Here is a 23806-nt window from a genome sequence, read left to right on the forward strand (position 1 = left end):
GAGAATTCAGAAATCTAGATGGATCATTTATGGAGGACAGTCCGAACATGCTGTGTAGCAAGTTTGGTGTCAGTTGATCAAAAAGGTGGGAGAAGGTTTAATTAATTTTATAGTTTTTAAGATAAACGGAGTAATGGACTTGATAATTCTCAAAACATCTGAACATCTCTGCCCATTGGGCCTACATTTTAGTGAAAGTTGCAAAGTGGTGTCATGTATAAATTATTTGTAATGAATTTTCAGAGGTTTAAACTTGAGACAGTTGTTGTAGCACCACCATCACCATCCCACAATGCCAGTTGACAAAATTTGGCATAGAACTGTACCTATGTGCAAAGTTTTGTTTATTTTCATACACAGAAGGCCCCCCGTCAGGTCCAGGTTCCCAACTATCAGCCCAGGCTTCAGCCCCTGATTCCCAGCCATTTAACCCAGCTGCTAACCCTGATATTTCTCAGTTATTTGTCTACTTATCAATCAATAATCAAAAAGTTCACAGCCTATCTAAGGTAAATGCCTGCCCGTAAGTTTCCAGGGAGCATGTTTTTTGACCATCCTAGTGAATTTTGAGTAGAAAAATCCTAAGCATTTTGAAAATCAGGTATTATTTGAAGCCTATCCCAGTTAATAGTAATTTAATCAATAATGAACAAGTAGGGTCAATTTCCTTATATTGTCAAAACACTAGCTTTAAAGTTGTGTAGTCGTGGGTTCACAAATGAGTTGTGCTGTGTGCTTATGTTTAGTGTAGTAATGTTTAAAAAAGAAAAAAGTTTTTGCAGGAGGACTGATCTAACCAAATTTTGTCATGTGAAATATTAACTTCATTATTACAGTGAAACTAGAGGACTCGGCAGTTGCAGCTGGGGGTGTGTATTCCAATTGCTACATATTGATTTTCATGCAGAATCACTTTAACAAAAAGACAAGGTATTTGCATGTACATGAGGTGGAAGTTAAATAAGCCAAGTTTGATAAAAGCCACACAACCGGATCAGCTCTATATAACACATCATTTGCTTTCAGTGTCTGCACTTTTGCTACTCAGCCGTGTTTCCAAAACTTTAATAATATTTGTTTTTTGCAATGCAACCTATTCTCTAAATACATATTTTTTGGTAAAATGCTCCTGATATTAATATGTTTATTTTATCCAATTCTCAAGCCAATAATAATCAGCACAAGCGCTGATTAAATACGCAGTAAGCTGGAGTTGTAATGCTGAGTTCACAAAGCTTTTTTCATGTATTTACCAAAACAGTACATACACCTCATCCTTGATTAGGATGACTGTACATAGTTTCAAAGAATAAGTGCAGTATTCCCAACCTGTTTTTGTATTATGTATGTGTATTTCTCACCTGTTTGTAGGAGACATAGATAGGCCTGCTGAAGATGATCCACTCCACAACCTTGCTGCATGGAGGAGTGGTCAGAGAGCCGGTGTAGCGATAGTAACTCCCCAGTGAGGACGGCAGCAGGTCCTTCAGCACAAATGGCTCCAGGACAGTCTCTTTTTCTATATGAAAGAGGGCAGGACAAATTGTTCAGATCAATACAACATGATCTAGACAACACTCCTTATTTCACTGTAAACGATGGTGATCAGGCTCTCTGGAGCAGATCCAATTGCTACTGTTTCTCAGCCTTTAGGTTTAGCTATTGATTTCGTTGCATTGTGCCTTCCTTGTTCAGTGCCCCCCCCCAGACAGACATACACCTATAATTATACCTCTCTTGGTGTTGGATGGCATACACAATACAATCGACGCTACAACATCACACACACGTCCAAGCACAATTATTCACTGACTAACAATGTGGTCACCAAACAAAAATCCTCACTGATATGACTCACACTGTGGGGAGGATGGAAGGCTGAATGAACTGATAAAGGTGGCTTCAAGGAAGGCACACTGTTTGACTTTTTTAATTTCACTTTTCACTTTTAGTGAGAGCAATTCAGATCCCCCCCAAATGGCCATTTCAAAGAAAACAAAGTAATCTAACAAACACATTCACATTAATGTAAACTGTCGATGTATTTTTTCCTAGTAGCTGGCGTTGAGCTACTACTGACCTGAGGAAACTCATACTGATCTGTGTGAATAAGTTTATCCTGGTGTATCGCCAACAGTAATGCATTTTTCAGTCTGACTCAATCAGAGACATCGGACTGTAGTTAGAACAGTTCAGTGTGTCCTTGCCTTTCTCTGGGAACAATGAGAATAGGGCTAGATTGGTATGCTCATGAAAAACACTCTCCTCAATAGCAGTCTGAAATGAGCTTGAAAGTACTAGCCCAAGGATGTCCCAAAATTACAGAAGTACTTTGGGTGGAATCCTGTCTGGGCACGGGGATGTCCCTCTACATTTTACTCAATGAGATGTTTAACTCCTGTTCACTGGGCGGCCCAAGACTCTTTTCCTCATAGAAACATTTCTCCTCTAATTCTTTTATCCTAAGGTTCCCAGTCTTTCTCAGGTGTGACGTCTATGATCACAGATGGAACCTTCTTTTGCCATTCACACGATGCCATCTTCAACAGAGCCTTTATTGCCATTAAGGAATGTTGACATCCTAAAGTTTTAGAGGGGTAGTAATGAATGTCTGGGTTTGAAAAGCACCAAACATCAATAAGGTTTAAGTTGTCTATCATTGCAATGAGGATAATTGCTGGTTTTACCTTTGGTTTCAGATCCATTGCTAGAGGAGGAGACCACTGTGTATTGTTTGTCTTGCAGCCTAGGAACATCCATTTGTTTTAGGTGAGATTCCAGGATTAACTATATAAACCTTTGCCTGGCACATCATTGACAATTAACCCTTTCAATATTGAAATTGAAGACCCAGATATTGAGACTTTAAATAGTCAGGTCAACCATTTCCACAGATAACCACAGAAATATTCCAAATACACATTCCAGTGTAGTTTATGTACCTTAGTTTATGGTCCAAGCAGAGACCCCTGCCATCCCCACAGCTGACATTCTCGTACCCCACAACTTGTGTTTCTGTGCAGCTCAATGATAATAACTACTGACCTCATATCATATATTTAGTGGTAACAGGCAAAAACGTACAACACACAGTTAACACATACTTGGATTTAAGCCATATGTAAATGCAATTTTGTTTCCTCAACATGTGAAGATACCATTGTTATTAGAGTAGATAGCAACAGAACTGAGAGCAGTCTTGTAACCATTAGTTTCCAAGTTTAAATGGAGCAACATGTGCAGACAACAGAGAGGGCAGACCTTACAAAAAACATACGTGAAATACGTGAAATCAGGGCAGTCAAAATTCCTTGCCTTGTCCCAGGTATTTGTGCTCAACACACTTGCTGAATTGCTTTCCTGTGCTGATTTTCCTTCCCATGTGGGCTGTACTGTAAATCTGATGTGCTATCTTTATGTCAATACTTTTGTTGCCACTAGCCAAACCTGTGTTGGAGTTGTTTGAGCCCTGGGTGTTTTTGAGTACTTGCCGTTTTCTCGTTCTTGCCTCAGCTTGTATTCGACTCAACTTGATTTGGGTTACCAAACCCTGAACAGTGGTCACGTGGGCATCCAAATCTTTCTGGAACTTTAAAAAAAAATCCTTTATACTCTCAAAAGTATTATTAATCACACGAGTGATAGCTGCATCTCTGTGATCTTCCTGTTTGGAAGGGATAGTTTCTTCTATGCTAGTATTAGTAGTTGCTGACAGTTGCTGTGTCATCATGCCCTTTGTTTCTACACTAGTATTTCAGTTGGCGAGCCACACAGGTTCCTGTTGATTGACATCTTATATAGTTTGTATGACCAAACAAAGCAGTACTTTAAGTCTTGGAAGTCAAATTATTAATAAAATCAGGGATACTGCAGGAGAGACTTTCAGCCTTCCAACCATACAGGTCACGTCACCCTCCTTGTTACATCATTAGTGGCACGAGGCAATGCACGAGCCACTATTGTAATCTCTCGCGTTTTTTCTTCTTATTTTTCATATTCCGCCAGAATTTCGGCGCATAACTAATCCCACAGCTGTGAGAAAACCCTCGCAAATTATATATCAAAACGTGCGGCTCGATCGGGAATGGTGTGGAATGTACTTATGACAGGATTCGTTCATAATTTACAAAGTTATTCGCAAAAAACTGCGAAAAATTTCCCATAAGAAATGAATAGGAAATTTCCTCAAATTTCAGCCCTTTTCAAGTTTCTGCTGCCTCGCCATACTTTCTCCTAGAGACTTCATTCAAACTTTAAAACGTAGATAATTTTGTCGGCTCAAAATGAACCTCAGATCACTTTTTGATATCTCTTACGGTTTCCGATCCCTGACCATCTGAACACCATAAAGTTTCTCAAAAAATGCTCAGAATTTCTACCCTAGAGTGGGTGAGGTCATCAGCTAGAGTGCGAGAGGCAGTGAGAAATTGCCTGAATTTTTTGTTTTTAAATTGCCATAAACTCGAAACAGTGAATAGGAGAGAAATAATTTTTGGATCCTTTTGTAGACAAACATCTCTTCTCGCCTCTGTTTCAATTTGAAAGGGTTAGCCCCCACCAAATTTAAATAAAGAGGGATTTTGCACCAGCTGCCCTGCTCTGCTGCTCCATGTAACCCAATACAATCGCCAGTTTTGTGGCTCGCAGCCTGCCGCAGTCTGTCTTTTTAAATCGACCATTTACAAATCTTTCTAAAACATATCTCAACACCAAACACACGTACATCTGGCCCAGACTTCTACGCTTCTCACAGTATAATTGTTTTTTTCATAGCAGCTACCGTTTTCTCACAATCACAAGTTGTTTGGGAGAAACCGACTGCGAAAAAGTAGCTGTTCCTCAAGGGGAGAAATAACTGTCAACAGGTGTAGCTGTCAGTTACACACACACATTCAGTGTCATAAGACACACACACACACACACACACACACACACACACACACAAACATCTCCATGACAACCAGCCTGAGCATGATTGAAGCCCATTAAGATCAAAGGTGCCCCCTAAACCAGCACGTCAAAACAAGAGCATTGTTTGAAAACAACCTCTGTCCAATAAGCAGCTGAACTCAGCTTCAGTATAGATAGTTTAAGCGCACACACACACACACACAGTTAAGACAGATACAGACACATGTTCACACACATTCACACACACACATCAGACACATCTCCATGACAACCAGTGACCCCCCCCCCCGTCACATAAAAACTGCTATCTACGCAAGTCCCCATGGACAAACAGCATTGCCACCATAGATACATTTATCAGATAAGATTAGGTCGCTAGCTAGATAGCAATAGCTAGCGCTAGCTAACTAGCGATCTAGCAAGGTAGCAATCTGGCTAGCAATCTAGCTAACTAGTGATAACTAGTGCTTGCGATAACTAGCACTAGCTAGCTAGCGTTAACTAGCGCTAGTGATAATTAGTGCTAACTAGCTATAGCGATAACTAGCACTAGCTAGCTACCGATAACTAGTACTAGCGATAACTATAGATAGAAAGATAGTGCAGACATTAATGCTCTACATGAAGGTTTGCCTCTGTGTGGGAGTATTTATTGAGGAAATAAACTAACATAGATATCAAGTATTTATGAATTACTATGAATACATCTTTCTGTAAATAGCCTACAGATGTTGTATTTATTCGAAACCACATACATATTGGAAATAAAGATTTTTAATGTTTAATATATTTAGGGAGCTCATAGTAAAACTCATTCTCAATGTCGTTCTCCATCATGTAATAGCACGTTCTCCATCATGTAATAGCACAAGCAATGCTGTATGCTTTCAGCCAATCTTACAGCTTCTATGCAAGAACATGAACAGGAGTCAGGTAATAACTTGTAACTTGTATAATATGTAGAGCCATGAAAAAAGCCACATTCAGAGCTAAAAGCATCAACTCCAGCCCCCTTCACTCTCCACAAAAGTACAGACAAAAATGGGGGAAAAAATGAAGCTGCACTGCAATTAGCTACCACATTCTCTGGTTTAAATAGCCCATTAATATTATTTTATATTAGGCCTATTATATTAATAGTAGTAGTCATAATTTTTCAGAGCTGTAAATGCACACACACATGATCTTTATGAAGTAACAAAATTTTACATACACATTTAGCCATTTAATATGTTATAAAGAAAGTAACATACCATTTAAAGACTTACTCAAGACTGGCTGTATCTAATGAAAATATTTTTTAGGTTATCTGTCTCAACCAATAATGACTTTTTTTTCTTTTTTTTGAAAAGTATTGAAATACATGTTGGTATCATGACAACACTGGTAGATATTGATACATATACCACTGTTTGATAATCAATAATTTTATTGAAATGCGCCAATACATCTGATTGGCTACAGACACTTCCCTGTTGAAAAAAATGCATTTGTGGCTCGAGACACGGCAGGGGAGTCTCTGTTAAAACAAGGAAGATATATCTTGAACTGAAATTGTCACTACTGAATGTTTAGTATAGATCAGTGTTTCTCAATCCTGGTCCTGGAGTACCACTGCCTTGCCGCTGTCAAAATTTCGGCGGCGCCGGAATTGTCTAGTTCTTATTGCCATGCTTTGCTAAATATGACACGAACTTGCAAACTATCCTCTTAGCTTTAGCTGAAGGAGCTGAGAAGCAGTGAGTAAAATCTCTCCAAAAGACACGTACATATCAAAGCAATATTGTGCATTATTTTTTATGCATCTGGAGTCATGTTTCTGTATTCATTCTTGTTTTAGCATGTTTGTTTGTTTTTCCTTTGAATGTGGCTTTTTTTGCTACTAAATGGCCCACTGTGTTAACCAGGTAGTTGCTGCCTTTGTCTGTTGCTGTTTGGTGCTGAACAGGCTCTTTAACTGCTAAGAGACCCCATTCACATTCCACAGTCACTTGATCGATTTTTTGTAGAGGACACCAATTGACAATTGTTAATATTCCCTGATTGCATTTTACATTATGTCTTAATAGTGAGCCCCAAAACATTCAAAACATTATCTCTAAACAACTGTAAATATTTGCATTCCCAAGTGCAACTTTTTGTAAGGACACACTTAAGCCTGACTATCAGCTTGTGGCAGTTTTAGATGTAGTGCAGTGATTCTTCAAAATTCTCTAATGTTAGAAAATGAATGAAATTTACTTTAATCATTTTCATCATCAACACCTCATCACTCATTTGCCTTGAAACACTAATACACACACACACACACACACAAGCATTTTAGATGAGGAGAGGAGGAAGAGGAGAGGCAGGAAAGAGCATGACAAGAGAAAGGTCTTAAAAGTACAGAGAGAAGAAGGCAGAGGAATGACGTGAAGCAAATGGAAAGGTGGGGAAGGAGGCGTTGAAAGAATGAAACCAGCAACAACGGGGAGAGGAATTATGATAAGAGATGAGAGGAAGGGGAGGTGAAGGTATTCATTCCACTGAATCCAGTCCAATGAAAACATGAGGGAGGAGCGTGACAGCAATGGAAACAAGTGTTTACGGATGTGTGGGACACAGGGCTGATCGCGAGGGGGACATGCATGTCTTTATTGAGGTCAGAACTGTAAGTCTCCCCCTCCACTACCCCCAAGTCTTCCTCTAACTCCCCCTTCCTCCTCTTGCTCTTCGCTGACAAGATTTTTCTCCCACTACCTCGCCAACCCCAAGTCAGAGATGTACTTCAGGGTTTGAGTCCAAATGACAGAGTGAGTTGGGGAAGACGGAAGAGTCCAAGACAGGAGAAGGGGTGTTGTAGGTGGGGTGGGAATGGAAGATGACAGGAAAGACCTTTTTCAAGACTGATGCATTTGAAGAAGCACTGACACATTTTGGCTTGTAGCTTCAAAAAAAAAAACTCAGGAGCATCTAAACATGAGACAAACTTTCTCGCTCTTATGCTCTACACCACATGCAAACATACAGCACTTGAAGAGGAAAGGGATGAAGATTTAACATGGTGATGCAGCTTGTGCAATGACCATTTGTGGGTTTTGGTTATTCAATGGTGCATTTGGTTTAACCACAGTGCAATATATCCTCAAAATGGTGTCCAAATGACCCACATGAGCATTATCTAATCATGACAACAACTTTTGTCACTGCCTTCAAAAATGCACCAATAACGTGATACAAGGTCCACTCGTGAGCTTTCTCTGGAGCTTTCAATCACATCTGACTTTGACAACCATTTCCTTCATCGCCTTTCTCTCCTTTCCTTTGAACACTATCTTTACCAAAACTTAACCAAGTAGAGCTTAAAAGTTCCATACTGAGGTCACAGGTCACATTTCCATTTGATACTAGGAACCCAGCACAACATCGGGCCTGTGAGAAGGCACCACACTTAAGACCAGTGCTGAGCACTGCAGTAGAACTGGAAAGTGCCTAGCCTCTGAAAACTGTTGTATCACCCCAGAAAGCAACAACAGGGAGGGAAATGAGTTCAGGCTGGTAGCATCCACTTCCCTCCAGATGACAGTATTTGACAACCTGATGAAAACATGTATTCTGTAACAAGCTGATAATGTGTTACAGCTATTACAGCTGGTGTACAGGCTAGGGAAGAGACCAGACTGTGAAGTACTTACATCAGTATATTTAGTGTATCTGAGTAGAATAAGTTCATAGTGAGAATGGGAAAATGATATACATATGTTGTTTGATGATGAAGTTTGTGATCTTCCTTAAGAAGCTTAAAGCAGTTTAAAGATTACATGTTTCCAAGCCCCTGTAATACAAGGAAAGGAAATTGAATTGGCACATAGCTGAGGAAGAGCAAATTATTTTTTGAAGACAAATACAGATACAGCCAGTGTGTAGTCAACCTGAGGGTTTGCTTTTCCTTCAGAAAATGAACATCATTTAACATGTCTGGCTACATGACTTTATCATTGTTTAAATTAAATCCATTTTTAAACCTTGCACCCACTCCTGATTTGGTTGCTTCAGATGAAGCAAAATAACCACTGAGGTTACCGACCGGGCTGGAAACTCGCCCTGAAAGACTGAAAAACTGTAACCATCATAAGCCAGCTATTTCTGAATTTTTAAATGTTTTCTAAGAGCAATATAACATTTCACAGAAACACTTCTGATGTATATGATTCATGATGCTGATGTCAGATCTGAGTCTGACAGTGCATCCAGTGCTTATGTGGAAGGGAGTGTGTATATTGTCACGGACATACAATTAATCTCAAATTTTAGCTGGCCATGTCATTCTAACAGTCAGTCAATCTGTCCACCCATTTGGTCCAGAGTATAATATCTCAACAGCTACTGGATGGATTGCAACAGAATTTTGTAGAGACATTTAAGGTCCTGAGAGGATGAATCCTACTGACTATAGTGATCCACTGTCTTTTAATCGAGATCTCTACTTAACCAGCAAAATCTCTTAAAATCGACTTGATGGAGAGACACACCATCTGATACAGGCATTCATGATTCACCACCATCACACTAACATTTGTGCAATTGAGTGAAACGTCTTGACAGCTATTGTTGAGACTGCAATGTAATGTGGCACACACATTCATAAACCTGATGTATGACCAAATACCTGCCAAAGAAGAAAGGCGACATCCCAGTGAACATTAACTGTGCTTTGTATTCAGTGCTAACAAGCTAAACTAAGATAGCAAACATGGCAAATTTAGTACTACACACAACACAGCATGTTTGCATTGCCACTGTGAGTATATTAGCAAAGCAGACATTAGAATTTAGCTCAAAGCACCACTGCGATGAAGCACAGCCTCAACGAGCCACTAGCACAGCGGTAGACTCTGAATCTTGTTTTTAACTGTGACTTTCTCTCATTTTGTGTTTACCAGTACAAGTTAAATTTGCAGTTAAGTTTGCACTGGTACAAAAGTGTTGTAGAGTGTTGTTATTGAATATGTGACCATCTGGGACCATTGTTATATCTGGTGAAGGGTTTGAAGTCTCTCAGGTGTGACAGTCATCGACTTCCTGCGCTGGAAAAATCACATCCTTTCACTGCTTCCTTCTTCCTCCCAATACAAGTCTTGATTGACTTATGATATTGAAAGAATGATCAGAATAACTATGTGCTGTTGGTGTTCATCATCATAAGGAAAGAAGAGAATGTGGCCTGCATCCCAAGAACGCCTTCATATTGGATCCACAATGTTAAGCAGAAGAGTACAACAGTACAATACAGTAAAAAAAACGTAGGGGACACCACCTGTTGATAACAGTTTGATGACACCAACTAAATGATAAATTAATGATAAGGATAAATGGCCTTCTCAAGGACGCTTATTTCTCCACTCTCCTGGATGTTTCTGCAGACAAGATGCTCCGACCCCCACCTCCTTCTAGGACATTCACCCTTACCCTTAACTCAACGCCTTCTTTGGCCCCTCACCCCCTCCTTCTCCCGTGGTAAGCCAAGGGTTGAGGGCAGCGCCCTGTAGGAGCTGCAGCCCTCCCCAGGGTGACTGCTCCGTGACACCCCCCCCCAAACTTCCTTCGCCCACCCACATGTGCAGGTGGCAGGTGTTAGAGTCTTGTTATAATGTCTTGTTATAATGTCTTAAATGTTGCTTTGTGCTGAGGTTTTTTAGGTTTTTTCCCAATTCCAAACTTGTGTAATGACAATAAATGATTCCTGATTCCTGATTCCTGATAATCATTACTCCATTTTAAACAGCCCCTGTTAGTGTTTGAGCACGGGTGTCAGAATGAATCAGGTGTTTGGCTTTGGGTTACCGTGAGCACACAACCATTAACCAGGTATGATGAAATTCTAAATACAGTAGAGTCATAACTTTTTCCCTGATTTCTGAACTCCTGAGCAGTTCTGCTTTGTGGAGAAAGGGGGTCTTGGAAAAGTCATACAGGGACAGTGTTGCAAGTTTTTTAAAAAGCTGACATATTTCAGTTCTAAATCCTGGAGTGTTTGAGGGCAGTTTCAAGAATAAAAGAACCAGGGACTCATTTATCTGCATTGCAGTTAGATTGCTTCATTTGCACATGAAATGAGGTGACGTTTTATGCCTCGATGAGAAGTGATAAGTAGCTTTTTACTGCAAAAACACTGAGCTAGTGACTTCCTATCCAGTCTTATCAACAGATGGTAAATGTTGGGATTTATTGTGTGGATTTATTAGGATTTTATGGCGTGTTTTCATTGTTTCTAATTGTGCGTTCCTATTGTAAAACCTTAGACAATAATGTTTGAATTAATTTGAGTGCTTTATGATCATGAACGATACTTCTGTCAGCGTTAGCGCTTTAGCCATGGCATTAGTTTCGTAGAATGAGTTGTTTTGTTTTGTGGGATTTTCCTGCTTGACCTTCTTCCATTATAAAACTAGTAAATGAGAAGATTTTGCCCAAAAATATACTGAGTTGCAAAGACATTTGGATCACCAGCTGAAATGAGTTTGAATCACTATAATCACTACTGTACTCTCTTTGGTGTGTTTCTTTTATTTGTGCATGGGCTTCATGGGTAACTGAAAGGCCTAGATTAACACTGAGCGGGATGATGAATTACAATCTCAGGTTCTTGTATTACATTTGTAGCTGGAGCTGGGGGACAATAATCTTATCTTAGCATAACATTGTAGGTGGGGGGAAACAGCTAGCTGTCCAAAGTTCAAATACACTCCTACCAAAACCTGTGAGGCTCACTGGTTAACACGGCTTGTTTGTTTAAGCCATACCCAAACAGTAATGTAACAACTGTCATTTGTATTTTTTTGAGGAGTTACCTGCAGGCTCTGGACTTCCTGAAGTCTTATCACAGTGAAGTAGCCATGCACCCACCACAGAACTGCACAGCTGGATAAGCTGTCGTTTGTTAAAGACAATTGCTACAAATGTACTTCCTTCTAAAAGCAGATATTGTCATTTTCATCATTAAATTTCCGTCTGTGCATAGATTAAACCAATGATATATAACTTAATTAGTGAGCTTTGGAGGTCCAGGCTAGCAGTTTCCCTCTTTTTCTGGTCTTTATGCTAGCCAGCCTTAGCTAATCACCTCAAGGCTTGAGCTCCTTATTTAACACACAGAAATGAGTGGTATTGATTGTTTTCATGAAAAAACAAAATTAAAAATATCCAAAAATGTTGAAATAATTTTTTAACATGACAAGCAGTGTTTCCCTGTCTGTTTTACATTGGAATAAGTAGTTGCACTTGCAACCACAACAAACAGTAAATCAGCGCAGAAAGGTGAACTCATCAATGGCTGGAGGTGAGGCTGGAGGCTGGAGGTAGAGACTATTTTCCCTGGTTCAACATTTAGCCAATCACAGCTACAGAAAAATGGACATAAAAAAGACAGAAATAACAGAAATAATTAAAGCCCGATGAGCTCTGTGTGGCAGTAAACACACACGGAGTGGTGGCATGACAATAACAACAGAATCAACTGTAATCAGAATCAAGCCTTTCCTGACTATTCTAAGCATTTTTTCACAGCACTTAACCGGATGAACAGAAACCACTGCTGTTTTGACGTCTCTCTCTCTCTCACACACACACACACAGATTCATGCAGAAAGGTCCACTGAGAGAGAGGGAGCGATGCAGCGCCTGCTCACTTCAGCAAACAGAAGTGCAACCACGTTTAGCAGATGCAAAACGTGAGTTCACAAGACTTTGTGGCCATTTGCAGGGGGTCACATATTCTTTTGGAAAAAATGAAAAAGCTACATCCGTTTCTGGTCAAGCATTGTAAACATGGAGGAGCTTGAGCTGTATATGGAGGCTGTCCTGCAGAATATCTGGAAAACAAAAAAAAATAGTCCAGTGTTGTCTTACAAGTTCATTAAAATCGATTAAATTTCAATATTTTCTTATTGGATTTTGTTCATCCATGTTCTTGTTACGCTCCTCTGTGTCACCACTGTGTCATTTCCTCTGTAAATCTGCACAAGCGTCCGTGCTCACACTGCTCTCATGTCACAGTGCTGAAATGAAGCCATTCCTCCTCACCGCTGCAAATAACAAGTCCATTAATTCACTATCTCACTCACTGCACAAAGTCTCCACTGACCTGGCACTCTGTGACCCTGATTGGCAATTAATTTTTAAAGGTTGTACATGGCTTCCGGTGGTTTCCCCTGGTTTGAGGTACCATGTCAACCGTGTGGCACTTCTATAGGAATTCGAAGAGGAGAAATTCTTGTTCATTTCCCTCCTTCTCTCTCTGTCTGGACTACTGTAACAGTGTGTCTGCCGCTCCTTAGCTGATGGGGGTTTAATCCCAAAGCGTTTCTTTCGCATCAGATCTAATAGGGCTCCACTGCACAGTGTTTTTATGTTATGTTAAGCTTCTTTTTCATCCTCTCCTCAATAGGATTTCCAGAAATTTGGGGCAGACGCAACTATCTGTCCTCATTTTTTTTTTTCTTTTGGGGAATTTTTGAGGATTTTATTCACAGCCTTTATATTGATTTTAGTGGATATTTGAGGAGTTTTGGTTGTTAAGTATAAACAGTGTTTGGCAGTTATATCAAGATGCGTTAAGACCATAATTTTGGACCATCGTTTAGGGTGAGCATTTACAGTATTTACAGTTGTTAGTTTGATCAGTACACCTTACCTTCAGGCTTTCTGGTGAACTGCACTGAATTTTAAAAATGCCTCATCTCGAGCTTTGTCAGTGTGAGGATAACTCTCGAAAGGCCTGTTGTTTTGAAGGAGCTCGGGTGAGATGAGAATACTCACCATGTTGCTATGAATGAATCTCATGTTGTTAGATCCCAGAACATTTGTTCACCAACTACTGTTTGAACTGTTTTATGAATGCTGGGAAACCTGAGGTGAACCGTGAGGTAACCTTCAGATGGAATTATAAAGAGTTTTGATGCATAGCAATAACTCACGTTGAGGTTGTATTCCTCTGTTGGGTAAAACTATCAAATCAATGTGGTTTCATTCCAGGTGGAATCAAAGTGATCAAGCGTCTCCAAGGTGACCGGTTGCATTCACATTTCATTACTGACTACGTCACTTCCGCTACACGGTCGAAGGGCCCCTTGCAGTTATTATGTGATGCCATGTTTGTTTCATTGGCTAACAGCTAGCTAAGAAAACAAAACTGTGTCAAGAACTAATATACATTTCCAGATTATTCCAAGTGTTGAGATTGACAGGACAAAGTAATTTGCAATTTGCAGATGAACTCAAAACAAGCTGAAAAGGAGCATGTACTCCACGTACATCAGTGCCTTTTCTTTGGTGCTCTGTAACTAAATCAACCACTGCACTGATGAGGTATGTTCCTGTGACGTCCCTGTCAGGGGCGCATCAGGATGCATCAGCATTCACACTACAAACAAAATGTGGTCACATGTGTCCCCGACCACCGCGGCAAGTGGTTTGAGTGATCGGATCACAATGCGTCCTGGTGGTTGTTTACACTTGCATTTAGCGCTGTCCACTTGTGATCCAATGACCCAAGACACATGCTAAAGGCAGGAGTAAACAGGGTCTGAGTGAACTTATTAAACAATGCATTGATGAGTGTGACCCGACTGCCTTTATACATGAATCTCACCTGGCCTCACGGGATGAACTTACATTTTTACTGACTTTTTTTTTTTCTTAACTTCTCCTATAACTACTGGCTTTATCGTACTGAAATTTGCTATTGACATTCATGTTAATCAGAGAGCCCTCTGCTTTTTCGACATTCCCTCAGTTCCTCTGCATTGCAATGATGTGAAATTAGTTGTGGTTTTTCTGTAGACGATCAACATGGTGATAATGAAATGTGAGTGATAATCAAGACACCAATGATATTGATAATGAAAATGATGCAAAGTAGTTGATAATGATGATTGTCATGATTTCACATTCCTTCATGAAATGAAGACAGAAGGTGAAGGTGTTCATGTTTTATCACATGAAACCAGTAAAGCTGGCTGCTTTGACATTGGACTCTATCTTGATACTGCAAATATACTGTGTATTATATATTCTGTTAATGCTGTGGACCAGGAGCTGCTTAAAGGCATCATTTCATGTGTATGAGTAATACACCTTGACACCAGTATACAGTATGAGGAATTTTACCCAGTTTTAACCTGCAAGTATTCCAGATGTGCGCTTGAACTTTTTCCCTCTAATTATGATCTCTGAAATAGTGTTGATGATGACGTCTCCAGATAATATACAGAATTCACTATAATCAACATTAAAATGAGAAGCAGCATGAGAGATCTACCGTTGTGCTTCTCCTCCTCCTTTCCACCGCCTCTCATCTTCCCCATCCCACCACATCATTATCAGTCTTTGCATCTGCCTCCAAAGCCTCTGCAAACCCTGTGTAGACAATGGGCTTTTCTCTTCACCGCCAAAGCCTTTCATGAGTCTGCTATGTAAATCAGACTCAGCCTTTTTACCGGGCTGATTTCACAGGGATGGCGTTGAGCTGCTCGCTGGCTAGCTAGTCAGAGGGCATTTGTTCCACCGAGGTTTCATGTAAAATGCAACAAGGCATGAGGTACAAAGACAGAGGAGTCAGACCTGTGGTGCGTGTCCGCCAGACAATCCCAGCAACAAGAGAAGAGAGTGCTGTGAAAAATTTAACCACCCGTTGCTCCATAGAGGAGCACTGGTGGAGACAGAGCAAATTAGCCAACCACCTTCCCAGTGGGGAAGATGGGAGCGTGGCCTTGATTGAACTTGAGTGGTCTTTGTGTTAGATGAATTATGGAGGCAGAGTAGTTTTTCCAAGACAGCTGTGCAGGAGATAAAGTGCAAGTATCATGTGGTGGGGTTTTATCAAAGTTTTATTTGTGTATGGTGAAGCTCTCAAAATTCACTCTGAAGCCGTTCTGCTGTTGCAAGGCGAGCGGGGCCCTTTGGGGAGAACGAGACAGAACATTGCTTTAGGATAAATGTTTTGATCATGACAGGAATGTACGTCGGTGCAGTGTGCAGGAGACAACTGTTTTTGACTGAGGGCATACAGTGATAACAAAAAACAATGCAAAATCTTCTAATTTGTTATGTGAGAAAAAATAAATCCCGTAAGTCCTAATTTATTGTGTGAATAAACTGTATGTGAGACACTAAATGATGCAAAAGGCTAAGACTTTTTGATGAGGAGTAGAATCAAAGCTAGAGTACCCTGCAGTTGAAGTTGGATAACATATTATTCATCAGATGTTTATCTCACATACACTTGAGTTTTGTTTGCATCTCTTCTCTATAATGGCAGCTGCGTGTTGACTGTTGTTTCTGATGAACACTGAGTTCTGTAAAAAGGAGCCCCTCATTAAAAGCCACACTGGGACTAGACCAGAGTTAGCCTCGAGAATGACTACATTTTGCAACTTTGTTTTTTTTTTGTTTTTTTTTTGTAGTTTTGTGCATCATGTCTATGAGTCATGATAACATCATGCTGACAAATACTTAGACACCTATTTTCTATCTATTGATTAGCAAATTTTAGTCCAGGTACTTTGTGAGATTTTCACATATGTGATGATAAGTATGATTAAATATATGAGAACAAGTCCTGAAAAATAATAATAATGATAATAATAATAATAATAATAATACAATTTGTTTGTACATCACCCTTTCATACAAGTAAAGCAGCTTAAAGTGCTCGACAACAAAGAAATCACATGCACCCTGTTTTTCCCATATGAAAGACATAGAATGAACATAAAAACAGGGAAAGAAAATTAATGTAAAATAAGATGGAGAGGCCAAAAACCCACAAAAAAATATATATTTAAGGATGAAAATAGGCAGAAGAGAATGCATAACACACCATAAGATGGAAAATAAAATCCAAAGAATACTTTTTAAAAGAAGTGGAGCAGTGCAGAAGCGTGAGGCAAAGGAGGAAGGTTTTCAGGCCTGTAAGTCATAGCTAGTGTTTTTAGCTTTCCTTCACAAATATTTAGTGAACTGGCTTCCCTAATATCTATAGGTAGTGTGTTCCAGAGCATTGGGAAGTAACTGACAACATCTCCAGCTTTCTTTCAGATGTTGCTGGGAACCACCGATAAACCAGCAGCAGATGATCGCAGTGTTCTTGAAGGGAAATAGTGAACAAGGGCGTTAGCAACGTAGCTTGCTTTGTCACAGCAAAGTCTAGCAGTTCAAGAAACGTGCAACGAAGTGATAAGACAGGTTGTAAATAAGCCAACAGATCAGCCACATTATCTATACAGCTTTATTTTACAGGGAAATTCAAACTTAGTGCACCTTAAGGATCAATAGGAATCCTTCTCTGCACTGAAAAACTGTGCTGTGCTGTATATTAAAGTTGAAGCAGGAAGTCGGTCTATAAACTGTGATTTATATTGACAATGGGCAGAGTGACCATTTACTATTTACCTTTGTTTTCTCTCCTATTTAAGTTGACCTGGTTGAGTTAATACAGATAATACAGATAATGCTTGCCAGCACGATGAAAATAAAACCCAAGTTGTATTGAATGAGAATTATGCTTTAATTTCTTTGTTCTACATACAGGTACTAATGCATAGGTATAATGTCTGGCTCAAAAAGAGAAGGGTTTCTGCTTTCTTTTCTGAGTTAAGTAGTACATTTGCACACCTGAGAATAATAATAATAATAAAAAATCAGTAAGGGAAAGTTTATTATCCATGTACACATTTTGATTTGGGCACACTTGCCTGCCCTCTATGCTTGTTTTGCCTCTTTTCATTCCATGTCAGTATTTATACTGGATCAATTTATGTTCATGTAACTTTTAGCTAAGAAATTACTTTACTACCATTTTCCATTACAATATTGTTGCATCCCTTTTCCTTCTGATCTTGGGTGATAGCGGTCAATAAAAAAAACATTAACATTCTCCTTATAAAGCCATCATAGGCCTGAGTCAGTAGTGCTAATTTACTACGCTAATTCCACATCCCTAGTAAGTATGGTGATTAAATCAGAAAAGCAAATTTACAGTTCAAATACAAAACCCCATTAGTGTGTACAGCTGATCTGGACTCAGGTCTGGACTGAGTTCACTTTTAAAATATATCATGGCTAACGACAAAAGTATTGTTCTGCTCTAACACTTTGCAGTAAATGCTGCTGCAAATTAGTTACACTGAATCAATCTAAAGTCCTCACAATAGTGGAACCACACTGGTTGACAGTTGCAGTTCCTCAGATCTACAGGAAATGAGGTAAACCTTGTCAGTTAAGGATTTCCAATTCACCTGCAGCGAACTGGCCTGACTGGGGAAATCACTGTGTATGCCAGCAAATACAGTGAGTGAATTTTGGACTGATGAGGTGCCCAAGCCCACTTTTCAACAGAGAATGCTTTTGACAGAAGCTATAGTGCAGCAATACTACTGAAAACAGCAGTCTCTGATATTCTTGCCACCAACTGAAGAACTGGTATTGACTTTACTGGAACGTACCTTTCATGCTGTGTATACAGGTGTCATGCTATATCCTACTTCACACCTACCTGATCATTCTTCAATTTTTACAGGAAGATCCCAAGCCAGTGTGATGGTCAGGTCATACAGTAAGTGTGTGAGCATTTGAACCACAACAAGAAGCTAAAAGAAGCTAAATGCTTGTGTACCAACACATGCTTAGTGCATATACATTCAGAAATCTAAACAACAAACCTAAAACCCATCATTCTGTCATTCCCTACATGACTGGGCCACTTACCATGATGGACCACACCCTTCAGGCCATGGATTATGGGGTCAACAGCAGGATTGTCCTTCCCTCCGACCTGAGGAACACAAAAAGATACAGTGATCATCAGAAAACATTATTTTTCATAGCAAATCACTGCATAATTCAAATTAATTGTATTTATTTAATCCTTCTGTGTGAATGTCTGTGGGTGCACATACTGCTTATATAATCTGTAACATGTAAATCATATATATCATCTACATAAAGATACATCTTTAACAGTAACAGTCCCCAGATATTGTTCATCCATCCTTGCAGCCACAAATTATGTTGACATTTGTGTCTTTTCTTCTCAAAATATCTACTGGTGAATTTCATGGTAAGGTCAATGACAGTGCATCATTTCCCTTTATTCATTTCTGTATTTCTGTGTTTGTTACTACTCCCTACTGTCACACCGCGGTGAGGTTTGTCTCGTCTTGGGTTTTTGTCTTGTCATCCCCTGTTCTATTTTTTGAATCTAATTCTCCTCTCGTTTCAGAGCACTTGCCCTCCCTCATGTGTCACCGGTGCGTCAGCCTGATTACCCATTGTCTCCACCTGTTACCTATTACCCTCCATGTGTTTAAATGGTCTGCGTCTCCCTTGTCTCGTGCCAGTGTGTGTTTGTCCTTAGGTCGTATCACCCGTGCCTACTCTTGAACCACAGCCACAGATCATCCCTTCGTGTAAGCCATTGTTCCTCCTCGTGAGCGTTTTATGTTGATAAAGTTTCATAGTCTAGTCAGAGCTTTCTGTTCCTTTGTTAATTCGTTATTCCAAAGTTCTCCTTAAGAGTGTTTTCGTTGTTCTCGTTTCATAGTCCTTTTGTTTGTTTACTAGAAATTTCCTTATCCTCAGTGTGAGCGTTTTTTGTTGTCTTATCATAGCCTGTATATTCGTCTTTGCCTTTTCCTTCCCTTCCCTCCTAGCGAGCGCTTTATGTTCTAACCTCCCAGAGATATTGTGATAATCCTCCGTCTTTTTAGCGGAGCGTATTTTGGTTTGTAGTGGTCTAATCCCTGCGTTGAATAGTTTTGATAGCCTTGTTTTGTTTTCTCCCTTTGGAGCGGTTATTGTTTCTTAAGTTTCATAGCCTGTATTCCTCCTCTTTGAGCGATTTATGTTATTCTAGTTATTCGTTTGGTTTCCCTAGACCACAGTCAGGTCCTCATAATATTTGCTAAGAGTAATTTCACAGCTATTGTTTTCACGCCTGTCGAGGAGTCTTTGGCGAGTTGTGATTTAATAAACTCTGTTGCTGTGTACTCTGCGCCTGAGTCCTCTTTTCCAGTATCGCCCTGACAGTACACACTGGCCAGTATGGACTCAGCAGAGACCGGCCAGCTCACGGCCGCCGTGCACGCCCAGGAGGCCCGCATCTCCCGTCAGGAGGAGTTCCAGGCGGCCATGGCCTCCCAACTCGGTCAACTCTCGTCCCAAGTGAGGGATCTGGTTGATCACCTGCGGCAAACCACCATGCCTCTCACAGAGCCACAGTCTCCGCCCCCCGCCACGGGTCCGGTTCAGAGCGCTCCAGTCAGTGGAGCGGGTCCCAAGCTGGCTCCACCGGAGCGATACTCCGGGGAACCGGGGCAGTGTAAGTCATTCCTCATAGACTGCTCAATACACTTTGAACACTCTCCCCATGCTTTTCCCACAGAGCGATCCAAGATCGCCTTCATGGTTTCGCACCTGACCGGGCGGGCACGGACATGGGCGATGGCGGAGTGGGATCGGGACTCACCCCTATGTAACACTCTCAAAGACTTTAAAGAGGCATTGGTGAGGACATTTGATCCGGTGACTTCCAGCAGAGAGAAGGCTCGCGAACTGAGTGGGCTCAAGCAGGGCAATAATTCTGTCTGCGACTACGCCATTCATTTCCGCACGCTCGCGGCGGAGAGTGGGTGGAATTCGACGGCGTTGTACGACGTGTTTTTGAAGGGGCTTTCGACATCCATTCAGGAGATGCTGGTCCCACTGGATTTGCCCGCTGATCTGGACTCGCTCATCGCTCTGGCCATCCGCACCGACAACCGGATTCACGAGCGCAAACTTCGCCGAGGGAATCGGGGCACCGAGGAAAGGCTCGCACACGCTCCGGCTCCCCCATGGCTAGAATCCCGATCCTCGCACCCTGACCCACACCTCCTGGCGTCCTCGAGCGCAGGGCCCGAACCCATGCATCTCGGCCGGGCACGGCTGAGTCCTGAGGAGCGCCGACGATTGTATTCGGTCTCCGGCCCTGAGAGAGAGGCCATGAATGAGTACATTCAAACCTCTCTCAGGGCGGGTCTGATCCGTCCGTCATCATCCCCGGCCGGAGCAGGGTTTTTCTTTGTGGCCAAGAAAGACGGATCCCTTAGGCCCTGTATTGACTATAGCCCGTTAAATGACATAACCATAAAGAATCGCTACCCACTTCCCCTCATGTCCACCGTGTTTGATCAGCTCCAGCAGGCCAAAGTCTTCTCAAAATTAGATTTAAGAAACGCTTATCATTTAGTACGAATCAGAGAGGGTGATGAGTGGAAGACAGGGTTCAACACTCCCAGTGGCCACTATGAATATTTAGTCATGCCATTCGGTCTAACCAATGCCCCCGCAGTATTCCAAGCTATGATAAACGATGTATTAAGAGATTTCATAGATCATTTCGTGTATGTTTATCTAGATGACATCCTTATTTACTCACCCGACTTAGAGATTCACAGGAAGCACGTCTCAGCTGTTTTACAGCGCTTGTTAGATCACAGACTCTATGTCAAAGCCGAAAAGAGTGAGTTTCATGCCGAAACCATCTCCTTCCTGGGCTTCATCGTAGCCCCTGGGAGGATGCAGATGGACCCGGCTAAAGTAAGTGCGGTGACTGAATGGCCCACACCCGATAGCCGCAAGAAGGTTCAGCAATTCCTCGGATTTGCGAACTTCTATAGGCGGTTTATCAGGGGCTTCAGCGCTATAGCGGCTCCCCTGCATGCTCTCACCTCTCCCAAGGTGCGCTTCACCTGGACACCCGGAGCAGAGACCGCTTTCAGGAGGCTCAAGACGTGCTTCACCACGGCGCCGGTCCTCATCCTGCCGGACCCCCAGCGGCAATTCACGGTGGAGGTGGACGCCTCCAACGAGGGCATCGGGGCAGTGCTGTCCCAGCGGTCGGAGCAGGACGGTAAGATGCACCCGTGCGCGTTCCTGTCGCGGCGCCTATCCAAGGCTGAAAGGAACTATGACGTGGGCAACCGGGAGCTGCTGGCAGTTAAGGTGGCGCTGGAAGAATGGCGACACTGGCTGGAGGGGGCTGAGCACCCGTTCATAGTCTGGACAGATCATAAAAATCTTGAATATATCCGCAAAGCTAAGAGGTTAAACTCTCGCCAGGCCAGGTGGGCGCTGTTCTTTAACCGCTTTTCTTTCTCTCTCTCTTACAGGCCGGGGTCTCAGAATGTCAAGCCTGACGCTCTATCACGTCTCTATGACCCTGAGCCTGTTGCCAAGGATCCCGAGCCCATCCTTCCACGGACCTGTGTGGTAGGAGCGGTAACTTGGCAGATAGAAAAGGAGGTTAAGCAGGCAAATGGGGAGACCCCGCCACCTAGTGGTTGCCCAGATAATAGGTTGTTTGTCCCTCTCAATCTGCGCCCACAGGTGATCCACTGGGCTCACTCTTCGCTGCTTTCCTGCCATCCGGGAGTTCGGCGGACGATGTGCGCCATCTCTCGGAGGTTCTGGTGGCCATCCATGGAGCCGGAGGTCCGGGAGTACGTAGAGGCGTGTCCGGTCTGTGCTAGAAATAAGCCGTCCTCCGGGTTACGTACAGGTCTGTTGCAACCCCTGCCTATTCCCTCCAGACCGTGGTTGTTTTGTTTTCTCCCTTTGGAGCGGTTATTGTTTCTTAAGTTTCATAGCCTGTATTCCTCCTCTTTGAGCGATTTACGTTATTCTAGTTATTCGTTTGGTTTCCCTAGACCACAGTCAGGTCCTCATAATATTTGCTAAGAGTAATTTCACAGCTATTGTTTTCACGCCTGTCGAGGAGTCTTTGGCGAGTTGTGATTTAATAAACTCTGTTGCTGTGTACTCTGCGCCTGAGTCCTCTTTTCCAGTATCGGCCTGACACCTACTGCATTTTGTACCCTCTGCTACCCCAGTGACTCAATTCCCTGCAGGCATGAAGTGCCCACGATTCTAAGTTTACATAAAGCACACATCTGTGTGCATATCTCCAAATATATCTGTTAAACTGGAACAGGGATGAGCATTTGTGGTCAAAAGGGCTTGTTTGGCTGACACATGCTTATCTATAACAATAGTACAGTACCCTACATGAAAGTATTCTAAGAAAAGAAGATTGGTGCCAAATCAGGAGGAAAAAGAAAGGGTGAAACGTGACAGAGGTAGAGAGTTGAAAAGCACAGAGGAGCTGCTGAGAAAACAAGTAAAGTGTAATTAGGAGGAACAAACAACAGCAATCAACAAGCTCTCAAAGGCCCCCTCCATCTGAACTCACAGACTGTGTGATGTCATGGAAACACATGCATTTTCATTGTCTTCAATTAGAGCATCATTGTTGTCATGGAGGCTGGAAATCAATAAAACCCAAGCACCAAAACAATACGTAAACAGCAAAATGCATGTGTGCCTTCCTGAACACCACATAACCTCTCAAAAATGATTGCTATGTGTGTGTTCTGATCTGCCACCTCGTCCGTGTGTTTGCTGAAATGCAGAGAACAACTTGTTTTGTTGCTTATGTAAGAGGAAATGTTAGTCTGACGCAAGCCATAGTGTGTGTTCTGTAGGAAAATTCTGTCAGACTGCAAAGGGTGGCTTCATAGACAGTCTGCTTTTACTTATTTCGTAGTTTTTGTTCAAATGCAAGTTAGAAACATCTCCTTGGAACTGCCTTTGGAAAGGCAGCCGTACACAATATGTTTGAATGGCAGAAAAATGGCACAAAAACATTGTCATTAAACACACTGTAGAATGACAAGTGAGATGGACAGTGAGCAGAGACAGAAGGACACAGTATTGTAGTCAGATTGCTTTTTACATGTTAAACACTGGCAGAAAAAAAAACATAAAAAGTCCATGTGACTGCTTCTTGCAAAAGAGTGATTTTGCATGTACAGTACAT

At 41.6% G+C, this 23806-nt stretch overlaps 1 protein-coding gene across 1 annotated transcript in view; it reads right to left on the bottom strand.

The window, feature by feature from the left end:
- Window positions 1-23806, bottom strand: part of ptprga (protein tyrosine phosphatase receptor type Ga) — a 390193-nt gene that overhangs the window by 78861 nt on the left and 287526 nt on the right. Inside the window, exons 6-7 of the mRNA XM_041954744.1 lie at window positions 18658-18724; window positions 1362-1519 (exon numbers count right to left, since the gene is read on the bottom strand). Coding sequence (XP_041810678.1) covers window positions 1362-1519; window positions 18658-18724 — 225 coding nt within the window. The remainder of the gene's footprint in view (window positions 1-1361; window positions 1520-18657; window positions 18725-23806) is intronic.

This window comes from Chelmon rostratus, chromosome 2 (assembly GCF_017976325.1).
Source record: "Chelmon rostratus isolate fCheRos1 chromosome 2, fCheRos1.pri, whole genome shotgun sequence".
In the NCBI taxonomy this organism is placed as follows: domain Eukaryota; kingdom Metazoa; phylum Chordata; class Actinopteri; order Chaetodontiformes; family Chaetodontidae; genus Chelmon; species Chelmon rostratus.